General features: G+C 36.7%; 1 protein-coding gene across 12 annotated transcripts in view; it reads right to left on the reverse strand.

The window, feature by feature from the left end:
- PTPN13 (protein tyrosine phosphatase non-receptor type 13) overlaps positions 1-21,254 on the reverse strand; it is a 226,571-nt gene that overhangs the window by 132,241 nt on the left and 73,076 nt on the right. For all 12 annotated transcript variants that reach the window (XM_024764184.1, XM_024764183.1, XM_024764181.1 and 9 more), the window contains 3 exons: positions 15,355-15,533; positions 5,808-5,873; positions 3,511-3,696 (listed from right to left, as the gene is read on the reverse strand). In XM_024764184.1, the coding sequence (XP_024619952.1) occupies positions 3,511-3,696; positions 5,808-5,873; positions 15,355-15,533 (431 nt within the window). The remainder of the gene's footprint in view (positions 1-3,510; positions 3,697-5,807; positions 5,874-15,354; positions 15,534-21,254) is intronic.

Consider the following 21,254-nt stretch of genomic DNA (forward strand, 5'->3'; position numbering starts at 1 on the left):
TTAAAGTAGTTAAAATGAGTTCCATTTCAAAACAACACACTTGAAGTATTCTTTTTTTTTCCAAACTGATAACCACTTTCACCTCTCAAGTGTGACTATAATTTTAAAACCATATTAATTCTGGTATGATAAAGCTCTCTCCTAATTGCAACTATGCACTGAGGGTGCTGATTTAAATTATTTTCGAAAATAATTTTCTAGATTTTGCCTGCCAGAAATTACATTTGAGAAATATTTTAAACTAAATAGACATATTGAGGGATGACAAATTTAAATCAATGCTCTTTTGAGACACTTTAGAACAAAACGTTTAAGTAGTCTTAAACTTTAATAACTTCAACCGAGGGCACTTGTTTAAAACAAAGCACATCAAATTCCACATTACAAGGGGTGAAATGTTAGAATACTGAGTTTATTCAGCTGATCAATTAGAGTAGAAACTTCAAGAAATAAATGTAAGGAGAGAGAATGGTGAAGAGAAATTACTTAACTCTGGCACCAAGAACATGCACACTTATCTGTTTACACACACACACACACACACACACACACATTTTAATATTCCTCCATGAGTGAAACTTATTTAAGTATGCATTAAAAATCCATTTAAGGTAGTATTCGAGGTATTATGCTTCCTACCTATAAGAAGACTTAAATGGAACTATTTCTGAAATGATGTTATCATTTAAGTTATATAAATAATACTGGTCCACATTGCACTATATTGGCAGTAACTGAAGAGATAAAATCCTGTATCATCTTTGTGAATTCCTGCATTGACACTACTATTAATAATAGTTGTCATTTACTGAGCAATTACTATAAAGCAGGCACTACCTTAAGGGCTTTACAATACTTTATGTTAATTATCCAAAAACCTCGTGTGGTATATATTATTATTATCTTCATATTACAATAAAGGGAGAAATAGCAAGGAAAAATTCTAAGGACCTTGAAGCAGCTCATCAACATTGAAATAATTATTTTCAAAACTGTTCAGTAATATGGGTGGATGGTATGTACCATTATTCCTATTTTACAGGTAAGTAAAATTGAGGTCAAACATGCTATATAAATCAGTGGAAAACCCAGGACAACTAAGCTGGACTACTGACTTTTACTCTATGCTAATTAATTTTAAGTAAGTAAGTAAGAATTATAGTCACTTGTAGTGAATTTCACACTGAGTGAAAGACTAACTCGTTCTGTCAGCGACTGGAGGCAATGACAGCCTCCAAGGAGCATAATGGCTGACAGCTAATGGCTTTGGGGTCAGAGAGATCCAGATTCCAATTGTGTCTCTGTCATTTACCATGTGTGTGGCCATGGGCAAGTTATTTAATCTATTTGAGCCCCAGTTTCATTATCTCTAAAATGAGGATGAAATTATCTCTTGCAACCTGGGGTTGTGATGAATAAATGTGAAAAAGCACATAAGTCATTCAGCACAGTGCCTGGCACAAAGTAAACACTTAAAAAATGGTAGCTGTGGGCTTCCCTGGTGGCGCAGTGGTTGAGAGTCCGCCTGCCGATGCAGGGGACGCAGGTTTGTGCCCCAGTCCGGGAAGATCCCACATGCCACAGAGCGGCTGGGCCCGTGAGCCATGGTTGCTGAGCCTGCGCGTCGGGAGCCTGTGCTCTGCAACAGGAGAGGCCACAACAGTGACAGGCCCGCGTACCGCAAAAAAAAAAAAAAAAAAAAAAAAAGGTATATGTTACTTCTGCCCAGTGATGTCCAGGAGACTGGCAAGAGCAATGGATGAAGGGAGTGTTATTATTTCTACTTAGAAAGGCAGGCTCTCTACATGCTGATTCCAACTGACCTTTCTATTCTTCTCTCCCACTAAACAACCCCACAGCACACCCCATATCAGACTTATTACTGTTCCTCAAACATCCTGCTCTTTCCCATCTCACAGCATTTGTGCAAGTTTACTTCCCTCTGCCTGGATTACCCTTTCTATCTAGTCTACAGGATCCAGCTCAAAGTGCTATCTTTCAACCCAGTCATTACTTGTATCCTTTCCCCTCAAAATCTCATAGCTTTTAAATCCCTGGCTGATTAATAGGAAACATAAGTCCCATAAAGTGAAGGAGTTAGTACAGATCAACGTTCCTCAGAGCGAGTTTTTACAGAATATCAGTATTATGAGAAGATCTGTGAAAAAAGGCCAATATAAGTTTGGGAAATGTTTCACCTGTGTGCCTATCCCTCTTGAGGGTTAGTAATACAACTTAGTGTATTAAAGGCTCTGGGAAGTTCTACGGTGAAAATATACTTAATTTTCCTAAAATAGTTTTTCCTCAACTTTATTTGACCATAGAGAAAATTTTTTAAACAAAAATATATTTCAAAATATCTGGGAAACTTTGGTCTGAATAGAAGATCAAAGTTTTAGTAGCTTTATCTTTGTTCCAAAAAAAAAAATCACATACAGGAATATAAACAAATAAATCAGCTCTAGTTAAGGAGGGGAAATAAACAGCCGAGAACTCTCTTCACTTAGCCTCTACTACCTCCCTTCCTCTGACTACAGAATCGCAAAGGCTCCTTGGGGTACAGTTTACAAACCATCTGCCTAGAAGACTTTATGAGCCTGTTTCTTATCAACTGGCAAAGCATGTGGAATTTGGATATACCCCTGACAGCCATACGACATCCTGGTTAAGACGGCAGAACTAAACCCTTAGGGATGAGGAATTAAGAGGAAGCCAGCAAGAACCCTGTGTGACAGCGGTAAATCTATCCAAAGCCTACATAAAGGAGGGGGACTCAGGCACCATAACCTAAAGGGTCCGAGCAGATAAAGTTTAGACCTACATCAAATATCAAAAACCAAGGGGGCGGGTCCCAAACTGGAGCAAATGGGATAGAATATAGCTTAAGAAATGCAGCAATGGGACTATTAGATATAGAGATTGTTAGTCCTGGGATTCTTCATATCTAAGACAAGAGAGAAAATAAAGGAGTCCCAGTTTTGGGACAATCTAGTAGGGATCCAAGCATGCATCCCTCTTACATACCAGGTGCCAATGTCCAAAGAAGGTAGGGAGGGTTTGAGAATACCTAAGAGGTCCAGACTAATAAGTGAGCAAGAAAGAGGTATAAAGCAACAGAAAGTGCACTTAAATAATTCTAAAACCCATTTTGCATGTCCATACGACTTTCACAGTAGGTAGAATCACTTACTGAAAGCTCCATAGGAAAAGATGTAAGAAAAGAGTAAAGAAGACTTCTCAGTTCTAACATGCTGTGATTCTATAATACCTGCTAGAATAAAGTTCTAAAAACAGACTAACTCCCATAAAATCTAGGAGACTAAATTATTGCAATGGGTTTCTAGATTTTTAAGTACTGTTTCAAATAAACAATTAACATTAGAACCTGAAATTCAATCTCCTGTTCCTAGTCTTCACTGAGAAAATGCTATCCATATTTAAAGAAAATTTTGTGAAATGCTACTAAATTTTAAAGTATGACTATAGGAACCAATTGGAACTGTGGCTTACCCCAGAAAGATTTCCCAGAACCAATTTTACCAACTGCTTCACGTAGGAAAATGAGGGTGCACAATTGCTATTCCTAATGTGGGCACTGCAAGCGTCCAGGACAGTCCGAACAGAAACCCGAGCATAAATAACATCCTCACACATTCCAAGCAGTATACTGTTGAGATGATCTCCAAGCTTGATAGGCTGCATACAAAGAAAGAAAAGGTAATGTTGGCAAGTGTGAGTAAATCTAACTAACATGAGAGAAACCATTCCAAGAGTCACAGGAACTACACCAAACACACCTGGAGGAAATAAATTTCTTACCTAGTAGCATGTACATTTGACTGCATTTTACATTTTTATAATCCAAAAATTTTATTAGCAGAAGTTGGTTAACAGACATCTCCTAAGGTAGGAGGTATTACAGAAAAACTCTGAGGTGTTTTGGTATGATTAAGAAATGGAATGTTTTGGTTATCCAAGTATTTTGGTAAGCAGTTTATATATATACACTACTTGGGGGGAATAAACAATTTCCTAACATTTCAAAAAAGGAATATATTTGATATAAATTTAATGTAATTTGACACTCATGATAACTTAGAAGAGATTTCAAATACTGCAATGACTCAAGGTCATTTAAATATAAGTTGTCATTATGCTGGTGAAACAGAAGCCAAAATGTGAGGTTTTTTTTTAATTAGTTGACATAATTTATAGAATATTATATCTAAATGTCCAATAATACCAAGAAATGCAAATTAAAACCACAGAAAGAAGCCACTATATATATATACTCAGTAGAATGGTTAAAATAAAAGACTGATAATACGAAGTAGTGGTGAGGAGAAAAGCATTGCTTATGGGAGTTTGAACTGGTACATCCACTTTGGTTTAAACATATGCTTTACCTGTGACCCTTCCCTTCCACTTCTCATCCATTTGGGTATTATATTTCATATTTTAGAGCTCAGCTTAGCAGCAATGTCCTTTAATAAACCTATTCTAACCCTCCAAGTCTAGTTAGAGGCTCCAATGCTTGGTCTTCCATAGCACCCTCCATTTTCCCTAACATAGCATTTGTCACATTGCATTGTAATTGGTTATTTTGGTTGTCTGTACCTGTGATAGGACTCCACAGACTTGGGACATTATATTCCTAGTGTCTGGTACAGTGTCTGACATAAGGTAGGTGCTTAATAAATACTTCTGAATTAATATTAAATATTTCCAAAACAGTTATGATATCTGACAGTAAAATAGAAGTAAATGTTTGTACTTCCCATCCAATTTACACATTATAGATATATTGACTTTATTTTCAGTTACCAGAAAAGAGAAAGTATTAAATTATAGGCTGTGATCACATTTTACATGTAAGTTAGGTTCTATAAAATGACCCTATTATTTCCAGTAATAATTTAAGTTTCTCATTTATATTTATAGAATTGAAACTGAGGAAAGTAAATATACAGTATTTTTCATGATGTAAAATGAAACCAAACCAAGTTGAAGACTATCATTCATTTTTCATGGATCTTAAGATGTCTGAATTTTAGAATAAAAGCCTAAAATACTTACTGCTTCTTAATTTGATAAAAAAAAACCAAAAAACAAAAACACACTTAGTTACTTTTGTTTGGAGTCCTAAATGCCTAAAATGACACAATTCTGTATGCTACATCTTTGATGAAATACAGTTATTTTTAAATTTTTGATTATATTTATTACTATGTTTACTATTGTGTCTTCAGGAAAACAGTTATTTTAGAAAATAAAGACTAGAAGCAGCCCAATGATCATCAGAGCCTAAGACCCCACAAGTTACTTTAATATCTGTGTCTGCTGCTGCAGGAGTAGTGAAGTATGATTTTGAAGTGACAAGAGAAAAAGTAATGAAGTATAAACTCTGAGACATAGTTAGAGCTACTATTATTCCTACAGTTTTTGCATCAAAAAAGGTTATCACTTCCTGTTCAAGAATGAATCATCAAAGAAATTTACAATCCCCCTTTATCAGTCATTAAATTAAAAGAAATAAAGTGGACTCCCATTTCTCTCGCTATAATTTTGAAGACGCTACTATATTTCGCAGAGTGAACTGTTGAAACAGGTAGTGACTGCTATAATTCTAAGAACAGTCTAAGAAAAATAATTTAGTACTTTATTATTTCATTCTGAGAGTGTGACATTATTAATGTGAACAACCAGTATAGAAACACTGGTGTGCCTGACAACACACTGTAGAACACATAAATACACAGAACTTCTTAAAAAGTGTAAAGTTGTACAAATGTGACAACTTGACTTACTTGGCTCTGAGGTACTTCATGATCAGCCCCCCAATACAATGCCATTCCAAGAGAATAAATATGGATCTAGGAACAGAATTTAAAAAAAAAATCATTTTATGTAAACACTTAATTTAGCAAGTACTATATATTCATGACTTTGCTCCAAAGAGAGTGCAACGCATGATTTGAGAAAATCATCATTTCATATTTTGCATTAAAGTATGTGAGAGCTTAAAACAGAAAATAAGACTGGAAATGATCAGAACAGACTTTTTCTTTTCCCCGCAACTTTCTAGACTGTCTGCTATGAGTAATCAATTTTATTAGTTCTTACTTAAAGTTTCTTTATGAAAGCTCAAGCAAATATGAATAGTCTTACTTTTCCCTTCTTTTACAAAAGGTCAGAAATTTAAAAAATTACGACACCTTGCAGTTTTAATTTAACAAGACAGCCATTTCCATATCAATGTTTAGAGATCTCATTCTTTTTACTGCTGCATAGAACTCCATTTTGTGGCTATAGCACTGTTTACTTAATTGATCTGTTATTAATGGGCAATTAGAATTTTCCTAAACTTTTGCTATTATAAATAATGTTTTAGCAAACAGCCTTGTGATGTCATTTTGTACGTGCAGGTATTCCTCTTGAATTGACTCTCTTAGATTATGAATAAAAGAGTAAATCATCTATAGTTTTGATACATTTTGTCAGATTTTCCCCACAGACGTTTTATCATTTTGCATTTCTACCAGCAACATATGATTTTTTCACAAGCCTTATTCATAGAATGTGTTATGAAGATTTGGATTTTTACCAAACTGAAAAGAGAAAAAAAATCTCATTGCAGTTTTGATTAGCATTTTTCTTACTAAGAATGGATGGGGTAGCAGTAGATAGAGAAAAAAGTTGGGTCAGAAAAGATTCCTTTTTCATTGTTTGTTTGCTTCTTAAAGACTGAAGAAAGGACAACATAATTTTATGCTGGTAGGAATGATCCAACAGGGAAAACTGGAACCGCAGAAGAGAGAGGAGACTGTTGGGAGAACACTGCTGAGTAAGCGGGAGGAAGTGGAAGCTAATGCACAAATGAAGGAGTTGGCTTGACACCTCTGTCACAGTTCTTCTGAAGTAGGGAAGCAAAGAATATGAAAATTTATGTAGGTAGTCCAGTTGTGGTATCTTGGGAGAAGTCTCCTGATTGCTTCTACTTTTTTTCCCCTGTGAAACAGGGAGCAAGATTATCAGCCTGAAGTGAGGACAGTTAATCCTTATAAGTAATCATTCTCCAGTTCCCCTGTTAAGCGATTTCAGAGCTAGACTTTTAGCCCATCTCCACCAGTACTGAATAATCTTACCACGAGCATTTTTTTGCACCAATCTTACTCCAGGGCCATCTTATTTTCTTGTCTTTATTTTTTCTTTTCATTTTGCCCTTATTTTCTCACCTGTATTTTTTAATTATACAAACTGTCTCAAATCCTCTTTAGATATAGGTGAGGTAAATACAAATAAAACTGGGTATCCTTACAATCTCACAGCATTTTAATCTATTCCTAGTATTGCCTCCTAAATTATTCCTAAATTACAGATTAGTTTTTCCTCTTTTCAAATATTTTCATGGCTCCCAATTTTCAAAAATCCAAATTCTTTTTTTTTGTGTGTGTGTGTGGTATGCGGGCCTCTCACTGTTGTGGCCTCTCCCGTTGCGGGGCACAGGCTCCGGACGTGCAGGCCCAGCGGCCATGGCTCACGGGCCTAGCCGCTCCGCGGCATGTGGGATCTTCCCAGACTGGGGCACGAAGCCATGCCCCCTGCATCGGCAGGCGGACTCTCAACCACTGTGCCACCAGGGAAGCCCCCAAAATCCAAATTCTTTATGATGATATGCAAGGCTCACTCTGACCTGCCTCTAGCTCCATTTCCAGGTTTTTAAGTTTTCCTTCAATTATCACTCCTTCCTCTATCACACTTCAAAACTACTATATAATTCTCTGTTGACAAAATAAATCTTTCTCTTTCCCAGTGTTTCTTGAGCAGTTCTTCCTACCAAGAATTTCTTTTTTCATCTGTCAATAAAAGTTCCACCCATTATTAATAGTCCAGAGATGATGTTATCTATTATGTATGTTATATAAATCTTCTCAAACAGGATAAAGCATTCCCTTATAAGATGGTTATTATTTAATTTGTATCTCTAATGAAACAGTTAACTAATACTACCTGTAACATAGTTAAGATGTGTCCTTGAGAAAGCCTTTTTAACACATCTTAATAACCCTCTTAGCAGTTAACACAGAACTTGTACATAATAGATATTCAATACATGCCTACTGAATTCAATTAAATGTGCATAAAGTTCAAGGCAGCATGATGTAGGCTATTTGTATCATATTTCTGTTTAGAATTCAAAGAACCTCACATGGGAACACCTTTTCAAAGAGTCTCATATATGAAAAACATTTTTCATACCTTTAGCAAAAATGACTAATTGCATACTCAAATATATTTCTCTTAATATATTAATTTTGATTTGTGATCCTTTGAGATACTGGTAGTATTTTAAGATTCTTTACTACATTTACTTGTCAGGAGGCTAATTAAGTTATTTTATTTTAATAATTTTTATACAAGACTATATAAAATTATTAACATCATTTTTAAAACTAGGTTATAAAATTATACATCTGTTGATCATTTATGTATATCGTATAATGATTAATTTTATGTGTCAACTTGACTGGACCATGGGATGCGTAGATATTTGGTCAAACATTATTCTGGGTGTTTCTGTGAGAGTGTTTTTGGATGCAGACTGCTCTCCCCAATATAGGTGGTCCTCATCCAATTATTTGAAGGCCTGAAGAGAACAAAATAGCTTACCCACCCCCAGGTAAGAAAGAACTTTCTGTCCGACTGCCTTCAAACTAGGACATCAACTTTTTGTTGCCCTTGGATTTGATCCAAAATACCAGCTCTTCCTGGGTCCTGAGCCTGTTGGCCTTCATTGTGGAACTACACCGTCAGTTCACCTGGTTCTCAGACCAGAACTACATCATTGGCTCTCCTGGGTCTCCAGCTTGCTGGCTCACCTTGGAGACCTTGGGACTTGTCTGCCTCCATAAATACATGAGCTAATAAGAGTCTCTTTATATACACACACACACAAACACACATATCCTATTGATCCGGTTTCTCTGGAGACCCCTGCTTGATACATATAGATATGAAATATCTATATATAGAAAAAACATGCAGAAATGATAGTTGCTATTTTATTAGGATAGTGCTTTATGGGTTCAAAATTTTTAATATTTTAAAAATCATTTAAAATTTTGTTAAATAAATAACTCCAGGTACATCAGATCTTTGTTAATGTATAACAATATCTGGTATCTAATATTAGAGAAATATTATTAATATTTGAGAAAAAGTTTGTACAGTATACAAAGAAAAATGCTTTACTTTTACATTTATTCCAAAATAATCTATAAAGTAAATATGGATAATACTTCCATATACATTATTCATAAGCTAAGAGTTTTTACTGTTGATGCAACCTGAAAAGATACAGGCAGAAAGAAGATCAGTGATACTACGGTGTAACTAAATTAACACAGTAACGCTGCAATACCACTGAGAGCACTTAGTTCACCTGGTTGATAAATAGCAATGAATGGGTTATAGTTTAGTTACAGTCATATGGAAAGGAGAAGGTCATACAAGGAGTGATTATTCAAAAACAGGCAAGTATTTGGCCTTTATATGTTTCTTTGGTTTTTTACATAAACAAAAAAAGGAGAATACGATGGCCCATATTAAAAGAAGTCAGGCATTAGAAGTTTTTTTAAAAAAGGTTTTGATCTGCCTCTCACTTCTACTGCATATTTATTTAGCTTCCAAGGGAATTTTTTGCTTTGTGATCTTTGCCAAGGCCCTATTTGTATCAAAGATCTCAGTACCTATCTGTTCCTGATGGATAGTACAGAGAAAATCTATTCCTTTCCCTTAGTGTAACAGCAAGCCAGGATGGTTTCTTGTAGAAGTGGCTGCTTTTGATAATGATGATTCATACACAGGGTTAAACGATAAAGGAACTGGTTCTAGAAGATACCATTTATAGAAGAGCTAATTAACTATCCATTTAGTCGTTCAACATTTTTTCTGAAAGTCACTAAACTTGGGATTGTGGTAAAATATAAATATCTCATTCTGGATCAATAATACTACTTTATACTAATACATAAGAATATCAACAGCAAGCATGTACATAACGTTTACTGTGTGTCAACCTTACAGTTTATACTCCAGCTTATTCAATAACTACAGAGACAGAAAGTAACTTTTGTCCAAGGTCACACAGGTAGTTAAGTGCTAGGGGTGGGATTCAAATTCTGGCTCCAGAGCCATATTCTTGACCTCTAAACCAGGGCTTATACTCCTCTGTACTACTGACATTTGGGATCTTTTCTGCGGACAGCAGTCTGTGGATATTTATCCTGTGTAGGATAACAGTAGTACCCCTGGCCTCTACTCACTAGATGCCAGTAGAACTACCTTCCTCCTCTTCCCCCTGCCCTCCCACCGGTTATGACAACTAAAAATGTCTCAAGACATTGCCAACTGTCCACTGGAAGATAAAGCAGCCTCTGATTCAAAACCACGGCTTTAATCTGTTGTACTTTTCCTAGAATCAGAACTCTAAGAAGAAAGCTATATGAATATATATGTATGCATCTATTAAACAAAGTAGAAGTGGTACATTTGTGCTAAGGAAATTCAAAAGGACAAGATTATTTCTGATTATAGAAGAAATTTAAAGCAGGGGGAGTTTAAGCTGAGGTTTGAATGTAGGTTATGTGTCCCCTCTCCGTGTTCTCTTAATATTTTGTACAGATCCACTATTACTGTATATATTTCCATTACTATTATTACTATCATTAATTTCCTTTTTTTCTATCTGTCCATTACACTGCTGGCCCTTTGAGGTTAAGAACTATTTCTTTTCTTTTTTAATGTATTTATTTATTTTTGGCTGCATTGGGTCTTCAATGCTGCATGCAGGCGGCGAGGAGGGGCTACAGTTTGTTGCGGTGTGCGGGCTTCTCATTGCGGTGGCTTCTCTTGCTGAGGAACGTGGGCTCTAGAGCTCAGGCTCAGTAGTTGTGGCACACGGGCTTAGTTGCTCCGCAGCATGTAGGATCTTCCCGGACCAGGGTTCGAACCTGTGTCCCCTGCACTGGCAGGCAGATTCTTAACCACTGTACCACCAAGGAAGTCCCAGGACTATTTCTTATTCATCTTTGTAACCCTATGGCCTAATATACTGTAGAATATATAAGTTCTCAATAGATGCTGATTGAAATGGTTGGTACATAGGATGTGGACATGTAGAAATGCAGAAGAGCATTGTTATACAAAAGAGTGAAGCCAGCTTCCCTCTTTGTTTCCTGGTGCATGAGGAGAGGAGATTAAGAGCTCTGCTTAAAGGAGCTCCAGAGACGGGCGCGAGCCGCAGCTAGAGACAGGCACGAGACGCTAAGGCTGCTGCTGCCACCACCAAGAAGCCTGTGTGCGAGCACAGGTCACTATCAACACCTCCCTTCTGGGGAGCCTGTGCAGCCCGCCACTGCCAGGGTCCCGGGATCCAGGGACAACTTCCTCGGGAGAACGCACGCGCCTCAGGCTGGTGCAACGTCACGCCGGCCTCTGCCGCACAGGCTCACCCCGCACTCCGTACCCCTCCCTCCCCCCAGCCTGAGTGAGCCAGAGCCCCCGAATCAGCGGCTCCTTTAACCCCGTCCTATCTGAGCAAAGAACAGATGCCCTCCAGCAACCTACACTCAGAGGCAGGGCCAAATCCAAAGCTGAGCTCCTGTGAGCTGTGCGAACAAAGAAGAGAAAGGGAAATCTCTCCCAGCAGCCCCAGGAGCAGCAGATTAAACCTCCACAATCATCTTGATGTCCCCTGCATCTGTGGAATTCCTGAATAGACAACGAATCATCCCAAATTAAGGAGATGGACTTTGAGAACAAGATTTATTATTTTTTCCCCTTTTCCTCTTTTTGTGAGCGTGCATGTGTATGCTTCTGTGTGAGAGTTTGTCAGTATAGCTTCGCTTTCACCATTTGTCCTAGGGTTCTATCCATCCATTGTTTTTTTTTTTTACTTAAGAAAACATTTTTTTCTTAATAATAATTTTTTATTTTGATAACTTTATTTTATTTTACCTTACTTTATTTTATTTTTTTTTTATCCTCTTTCTTTCATTCATTCTACTTTATCTCCCTTTTATTCTGAGCCCTGTGGATGAAACGCTCTTGATGCTGCAGACAGGAGTCAGTGCTGTGCCTCTGAGGTGGGAGATCCAACTTCAGGACACTGCTCCACAAGAGACCTCCCAGCTCCACATAATATGAAGCGGCAAAAATCTCCCAGAGATCTCCATCTCAACACCAACACCAAGCTTCACTCAACGACCAGCAAGCTAAAGTGCTGGACACCCTAACTTAAGAAAACATTTTTTTCTTAATAATAATTTTTTATTTTGATAACTTTATTTTATTTTACCTTACTTTATTTTATTTTTTTTTTATCCTCTTTCTTTCATTCATTCTACTTTATCTCCCTTTTATTCTGAGCCCTGTGGATGAAACGCTCTTGATGCTGCAGACAGGAGTCAGTGCTGTGCCTCTGAGGTGGGAGATCCAACTTCAGGACACTGCTCCACAAGAGACCTCCCAGCTCCACATAATATAGAATGTGAATTGGTTCAGCCACTATGGAGAACAGTATGGAGGTTCCTTAAAAAACCAGAAATAGAAGTACCATATGACCAAGCAATCCCACTACTGGGCATATACCCTGATAAAACCATAATTCATAAAAAGTCATGTACCAAAATGTTCACTGGGGCTCTATTTACAAAAGCCAGGAGATGGAAACAGCCTAAGTGTCCATCATCGGATGAATGGATATAGATGTGGCACATATATACAATGGAATATTACTCAGCCATAAAAAGAAACGAAATTGAGCTATTTGTAATGAGGTAGAGTCTGTCATACAGAGTGAAGTAAGTCAGAAAGAGAAAGACAAATACAGTATGCTAACACATATATCTGGAATTTAAGGAAAAAAATGTCATGAATAACCTAGGGGTAAGACAGGAATAAAGACACAGACCTACTAGAGAATGGACTTGAGGATATGGGGAGAGGGAAGGGTAAGCTGTGACAAAGTGAGAGAGTGGCATGGACATATATACACTACCAAACGTAAAACAGATAGCTAGTGGGAAGCAGCCGCATAGCACAGGGAGATCAACTTGGTGATTTGTGACCACGTAGAGAGATGGGATAGGGAGGGTTGGAGGGAGGGAGATGCAAGAGGGAAGAGATATGGGAACATATGTATATGTATAACTGATTCACTTTGTTATAAATCAGAAACTAACACACCATTGTAAAGCAAATATACTCCAATAAAGATGTAAAAAAAAAGGAGTGAAGCCACAAAGCGTAAGACCTGTTTAATAATAACTGACTACAGCTTGTGACTCTGAAAGAGAGGAGTTGAAGTATGGTTGGAATCAGACTCTGGAGAGGTTGTCTATGTTTTGTTAAGGAATCTGTACTTAACTGAGTAAGTGGGCCCATGCAGTTCAAACTGGCATTGTTCAAGGGTCAACCATATGTCAAAAATTTAAATTCACATACTTTTTGATTTCACAATTTTACTATTAGGAAAGTATTAGTTTCATTTTTAAAACTATATGCATTGATTATGGGAAATGATATTCATAGCAAATTCTGAATTCTCCAAAGTTCCCTATCTAAATTATCACAGCTTGCTACACACAATATATATATATGTTCCAAAATTTCTTTTCATAGCCTTGACAATGAAATTAGATCTTCTGATGTTAATGGCATTTCCATCCTCAGACTGGATATTTCTATCATAAACATTTCCATCTCATTGTTTCATCAAATCAACTGTCGAAACTCTGTCAGGTTTGCTTCCACTATAACCCCATTATCCTCACCTCTATAGTTCCAAGGCATTGCATGATATTTAGATCTTTCCCCCAGATTATTAAAGTGTCCCAGTTAGATTCTTACATAATCTTTTATCTCACCTAGTTATCCACTTTCATCAAACTTACCCTCTGAAATAACAAATTATATCATATCACTCTCTTAAAAATATGCCCCAGAAGAAAGTCTCAAGTTCTGGCATTCAAAGTGTTCTTCATTCTGACCTATAGTCTCCCTTTAACCACAGCCTTCCAGGTAGCTAATGCTACAGCCCAGCCAGTCTGACCAAACATTCCTCTATCACAGTGGACAATTTCCTACCCCTTAGCATTACACATCATAGCAACACTGAGGGGAATCCCCATTTCTACCTATCTTCAATTTTCTAAATTCTACTCACTCTTCGTAGCTCAACACAAATGCTACCTTCTCTGCGGTACCATTCTAAATTAGAAATTGCTTCTCTTCGAAATTTCCAAACTACTTTATCTCTCTATATAGCATTCATTTCAATTTGCCTTATATTATGGATATACATATATGTATATACATGTATAATCATTAACAAATTTAAAAAATATTTTCCACACATGAGAAAGTGTTGACATAAAATACAAAGACTGAAAAATAAATCTTAAAATTCTTTAAGCATCTTAGAAAAACTCACAAAAAAGGTTATAAATATATTAGAACATCTATTTAATTAATAAAAAACATTAACCAGATCATTGCTACTGTAAAAACATCAAGTCGACAAATAATGAGAGAGAAAGAAATAAAGAGAAGGAAAGAGAGAAGGAAGGAGGGAAGTATGAAAGAAGTGAGGGAGGGAGGGAAAGGAGGGAGGGATGGAGGGAAGGAAGGAAGGAAGGAAGGAAGGAAGGAAAGAAGGAAAGAAGGAAGGAGGGGGGGGAGGAAGGAAGGAAGGAAGGTCCAGTTATTTTTGTATCTTCCTCCCAAGCACAGTGTTTTAAACAGAGCAGGCATTTAATAAGTATTTTAAAACATGAATTAATAATGGCTTACATTTTTTTCATATTTTTTCTTAGATCCATACATTTTTATAAAACTAGTTTGAATTTTTAAATATGAACCTCTTGGAATACATGATCATTTTATTTTTTAATTGAAGTATAATTACTGTACAATATTACATAAGTTACAGGTGTACGATACAGTGATTCACAATTTTCAAAGGTTAGGCTCCATTTATAGTTATTATAAAATATCTGGCTATATTCCTCATGTTGTAGCCTATTTATACGTAATAGTTTGCACCTCTTACTCCCCTCTCCCTTTCCCTCTCCCCACTGGTAACTACCAATTTGTTCTCTATATCTGTGAGTTTGATTCTTTTTTGTTATATTCACTAATTTGTTGTATTTTTTAGATTCCACACATAAGTGATTACGTGATCATTTTAAATTCAATGGATGTTTTTCAGAGGGTTGAAGGTAGCCCAGTGTCTACTTTTCCTACCCCCACCAAAACAAAAAACAAAATAAAGCAAAAAAGACTTAATGTTACCTTTTCAACATCGGAGAGAGAAGTTAGTGATTGATTTTGAAGAACCTCTGGTGCAGTGAATGCTCGAAGATCCTGACTGGAAATATTTTCATCTGTAAATGACACGCTACCAGATGGCAGCAATAGCAGAGACCATGGAGAAATGATGAAGCCAAGGGCAGCAGGATCAGCTATGCTTACTGGTTTGTAACCATATAGAATGAAAAGAAAAAAGAAAGATAAATGCTTAAAATTAAGTGATTACAGATCACATAAATGAATACCCCAGCATATTCATATATATGTGCAGTTACATACACCAAATCAACATGCTACAAAATGAGAGTGGGTTTCATACACCTAATACTGCTAGCATTATTAACAACAATGCCTTGATTTGGCTTAGTCTTTCAAACTTAGACTAGATGGCAGATCTTAGAAACCAGAAATAGAGAACTTTCATTGTCAGTCATGAGACTATACTTGGTTCAAATACTTACCACAGTGATAAAGAGATATGAATAAGAATCAATAGTTCTTACATTTTGTTGGGTGGAGTGTGGTTCATGGATTCCTTTGAGGATTTGGTAAAAACTATGGTTGAGAGACCATTTCAAGAAAACTGCCCATAAATATAAAACCCTGTAAATAAAACGTGTTTGGGGACTTCCCTGGTGGTGCAGTGGTTAAGAATCTGCCTGCCAATGCAGGGGACATGGGTTCAAGCCCTGGTCCGGGAAGATCCCACATGCCATGGAGCAACTAAGCCACAACTACTGAGCCTGCATTCTAGGGCCTGCAAGCCACAACTACTGAGCCCGTGTGCCCAGAGTCCATGCTCCACAATAGTAGAAGCCACTGCAATGAGAAGCCCATGCACCGCAACGAAGAGTAGCCCCCACTCGCTGCAACTAGAGAAAGCCCGCGTGCAGCAATGAAGACCCAACACAGCCAAAAATAAAAATAAAATAAAATTTAAAAATTTACAAATACCACAGAATCCAGCCAGAGAAGAACTCAAACAAGGCAGAAGAATATTTTCTTTGCCAAAAGATGCTATTCAAAATATTGAGATTTCACATGTCATGGACACAATAAAATAGTCTATAATCAATTCTTTTCAAATTAGTAACTAAACGGAACAAACACCAGGAGACCAATTCAGAAGGCAATGCACTAATATCTGTTATGAGATGATGATGGCCTGGAAACCACAGTAGTAGTGAGAACCTGTTGGAATGCAAGTGTATCTAGAGGTAGTGACAACAAAATTTCCTGACAGACTGGATGTGGAGTGAGAGAAAGAGGGGAATCAGGATGACTCCAAGAGTTTGGTCTCAGGAACAGGAAGGATGGAGTGTCATCAACTGAGAGTAAGAAGACTGTAGGAATAGCATAGGTTGCTGAGGTAGGGGCTGGGAGATAGTGGTAGTAATTAGAACTGTACTTTGGGACCTATTAAGTTTAAGATATCTGTTAGATATTCAAATGGAGGTGTCAAATAGGCAGTTGGATCTCAAGTTAGGGAGAAAGGCCTGAACTGGGGAGTTACTGGTCTAATAGATGGTACTGAAAGCCTTGTAACTGGATGAGATGACCAAAAAGTGAGTTAAGATAGAAAAGAAATCAAGAACATTGGACAGTGCTGTGGGGTACTCCAACTTTAAGACCAATTGCTCCTTCTCAGTCTTTTCTTCCAGCTCGCTGAACTTAAAGAGAGGAGGATGGGATTCTAACTCTCATGCCTAATTCCTGTCATCCTTATTTGGGGACAGAATTATGATTTCTGGTATATCTGTTACCATTTGAATTTATAAATTATTAGGGATCACAGCTAACACAGAAGCATGAATGCCATTCAGAAGTCTAAATGCTATGTCTTGTCCTGCCATTCTTGGTATTGCTATCCACTCAGACCTGAAAAGAGGTTGCTGCACTCCTCCTCCTTATCCCAGGCGACAGACTGACCCTACCCTCTCCTTGACAGGGTAGCACAGAACAGAAACTGTTGAAGGTGAAACTAATCTGTAATTGCTTATCACTTTGAAATTAAGAGGTTTACTCACTTATCAGCACAATGAAGATCAGCAAAACTAATACTCTGACAAGAACTGTATCTTTCAACTTTTACTTTATACAATAGGTTTTTGTTTCTTTGTTTTTTACTGAACATCTAAAGTATACTCGTATTTTAAGTACTATATAAACATAATATTCTCAAAATTACAAGTCATTTGCCCATAGAGTCCATAGTTTTATTGGGGAGATAAAATGTATTCATAAATAAATACAAGATAAAAAGTATAAGGTATTTAAAAGACAATACAAAAGGAAATTCAGAGGAAATTACTTCAGTTACAATGGAGAATTAATTTTTTAAATATATGTGGTCCTTTAAGACGAGTAAGATTTGACCATGGTTAAGAGGGAGATTCCAAAGAGAAGAAACAGCCAAAGCAAAGGCATATGGTCAGGAAATTATTAACTTTGTACAAGGAATAAACTCCAAGAATTTGGAGCACAAGAATGGTAGAGAGCAGTGAGAAACAGAATTACCAACGTCGGTCATATTTTTACTTGTTAAAAAACACACATACAAATAAATGACACAAATATTTTCGTTGTTTTCAAATGTGATTTTTAAATGTCTTGTAATAAAGCTAAAGCAGCTGTGACAACAAACTACATTGTTGTCAAATTCCCAAAGCACACACACAACATTTAAGTGCTCCATTCTTCAGAAAACAAACCACAAAATATATTTTTCAATAACTGTAAAGGGTCGTGCAAACCTTCAAGTGAGGAAATTTAGAGTCATGGCTACAATCAGTCTAATTCACCCTCCTTCTCTAACTAAAAGAAAGGAATTTAAAGCAAATGGATTCAAAGAATGCTAACAAAAGGATATTTAAAAATGGAATTCCAGAAGCTTGTAATTTGGTGTCCCATAATGTTTTAGTTGTGTGATGACTGTTCTCAAGAATGCTATTATTGTTTAAAAGTAAATCTGATGTGAACTGATTCCAGGACTCAAATGATTCTATTTAAAGACTTTTTCCAAACATTCCACAGAGAAAGTTGCTTAATCAAAATTTCAAGCAGTTAGAGGCAAAGTTATAAATAAGCAGAAATTTGATATGCAAAGAAACATCTTAGAGCTTCTTTCCAATGTTCCCCCCCACTGAGGGGTCTTACCATTTCCTTTAGATTGTCCCCTTCATTTAATTTTCTTGGCCTTCCAGTTACAGTATAAAAATTAGAGAAATGATCATAACTGGGTAACAAACATGATGAGGCAAAACAATCGAAAGTATCAGCAAATCATCTAAAACACTTAGAACAACAACAAAACCATTTTGACCTGAAAAGTCCCTTTGCCTATCTAAGCACATACATGTTCTATTATAGTACTTGGCAAAAATCTATGCAGAGGCCACTGTTTCAAACTCTGAAGGATCTGATGAAGTCATTCTATGATACGGAATTCTCTCGAAAATTCAGTTCATGTGTGCATAAAAATACACACACAAACACACACAGTGTTAAACCAATCATCTGGTGTAACAATGCACAAACAGAAAAAAATATGGTTTAGAATATTTCCCCTATATTTTAACATTTTCTTGATAGTAAAGCTTTGTGATAAACTGTTTAAGGTTCACTGCAACTCACCAAGAAAAAAACGGAGAGAACTCAAATCAACAAAATTAGAAATGAAAAAGGAGAAGTTACAACGGACACCACAGAAATACAAAGGATCATAAGAGACTGCTACAAACAACTATATGCCAATAAAATGGACAACCAAGAAGAAATGGACAAATTCTTAGAAAGATACAACCTTCTAAGACCAGACTAGGAATAAATAGAAAATATGAACAGACTAATCACAAGTACTAAAATTGAAACTGTAATTTAAAAACTCCCAACAAAGAAAAGTCCAGGACCAGATGGTTTCACAGGTGAATTCTATCAAACATTTACAGAAGCGCTAACAGCTATCCTTCTCAAACTCTTTCAAAAAATTGCAGAGGAAGGAACACTCCCAGGCCCATTCTATGAGGCCACCATCACCATGATACCAAAACCAGACAAAGATACCACAAAAAAAGAAAATTACAGGCCAATATCACTGATGAACATAGATGCAAAAATACTCAACAAAATACTAGCAAACCAAATCCAACAATACATTAAAAGGATCATACACCATGATCAAGTAGGATTTATCCTAGAGATGCAAGGATTCTTCAAAGCCTGCAAATCAGTGTGATACACCACATTAACAAACTGAAGAATAAAAACCAAATGATCATCTCAATACATATAGAAAAAGCTTCTAACAAAATTCAACACCGATTTATGATAAAAGGTCTCCAGAAAGTGGGAATAGAGGGAACTTACTTCAACATAATAAAAGGCATATATGACAAACCCACAGCTAACATCATTCTCAACAGTGAAAAGCTGAAAGCATTCCCTCTAAGATCAGGAACAAGGCAAGGACGTCCACTGTCACCACTTTTATTCAACACAGTTTTGGAAGTCCTTGCCACGGCAATCAGAGAAGGAAAAGAAATAAAAGGAGGACTTGCCTGGTGTTGCAGTGGTTAAGAATCCGCCTGCCAATGCAGGGGACACAGGTTCGAGCCCTGGTCCAGGAAGCTCCCACATGCTCTGGAGCAACTAAGCCCATGTGCCATAACTACTGAGCCTGCGCTCTAGAGCCTGTGAGCCACAACTACTGAAGTCCGCATGCTTAGAGCCCATGCTCCGCAACAAGAGAAGCCATTGCAATGAGAAGTCTGTGCACTGCAACAAAGAGTAGCCCTCGCTCGCCGCAACTAGAGAAAGCTTGCATGCAGAAAGAAATAAAAGAAAGAAAGAAAGAAAGAAAAGGAATACAAATTGGAAGTAAAACTGTCAAATATTTGCAGATGACATGGTACTATACAAAGAAAATCCTAAAGATGCTACCAGAAAACTACTAGAGCTCATCAATAAATTCAGTAAAGCTGCAGGATACAAAATTAATACACAAAAATCTCTTGTATTCCTACATACTAATAACAAAAGGTCAGAAAGAGAAATTAAGGAAATAATCCCATTTACCATGGCATCAACAAGAATAAAATACTGAGGAATAAACCTACCTATGGAGACAAAAGACTTCTACTCTGAAAACTATAAAATGCTGATGAAAGAAATTGGAGATGACACCAACAGATGCAAGGATATACCATGTTCTTGTATTGGAAGACCCAATATTGTCAAAATGACTATACTATCTAAGGCAATCTACAGATTCAATGCAATCCGTATCAAATTACCAATGGCATTTTTCACACAACTAGAAAAAAAATTCTAAAATTTATATGGAAACACAAAGACCTCAAATAGCCAAAGCAATCCTCAGAAAGAAAAACAGAGTTGGAGAAATCAGACTCCCTGACTTCAGACTATACTACAAAGCTACAGGAATCAAAACATCATGATACAGATGATACAAAAGCAGAAATACAGATCAATGGAACAGGATAGAAAGCCCAGAAATAAACTCACATACCCATTGTCAATTAATCTATGACAAAGGGGGCAAGAATACATAATGGAGAAAAAACAGTCTCTTCAATAAGTGGTGCTGGAAAAACTGGAAAGCTACATGTAAAAGAATGGAATTAGAATACTCTCTAACACCACACACAAAAATAAACTCCAAATGGATCAAAGAGCTAAATGTAAGGCCAGTTACTGTAAAACTCTTAGAGGAAAACATAGGCAGAACACTTTTTGACATAGACCACAGCAATATCTTTTGTGATCCACCTCCTACAGTAATGAATATAAAAATAAACAAATGGGACCTAATTAAACTTAAATGCTTCTGCACAGCAAAGGAAACCATAAATAAAACGAAAAGA

Source organism: Neophocaena asiaeorientalis, unplaced genomic scaffold (genome assembly GCF_003031525.2).
Source record: "Neophocaena asiaeorientalis asiaeorientalis breed wild unplaced genomic scaffold, Neophocaena_asiaeorientalis_V1.1 scaffold296, whole genome shotgun sequence".
Classification (NCBI taxonomy): Eukaryota; Metazoa; Chordata; class Mammalia; order Artiodactyla; family Phocoenidae; genus Neophocaena; species Neophocaena asiaeorientalis.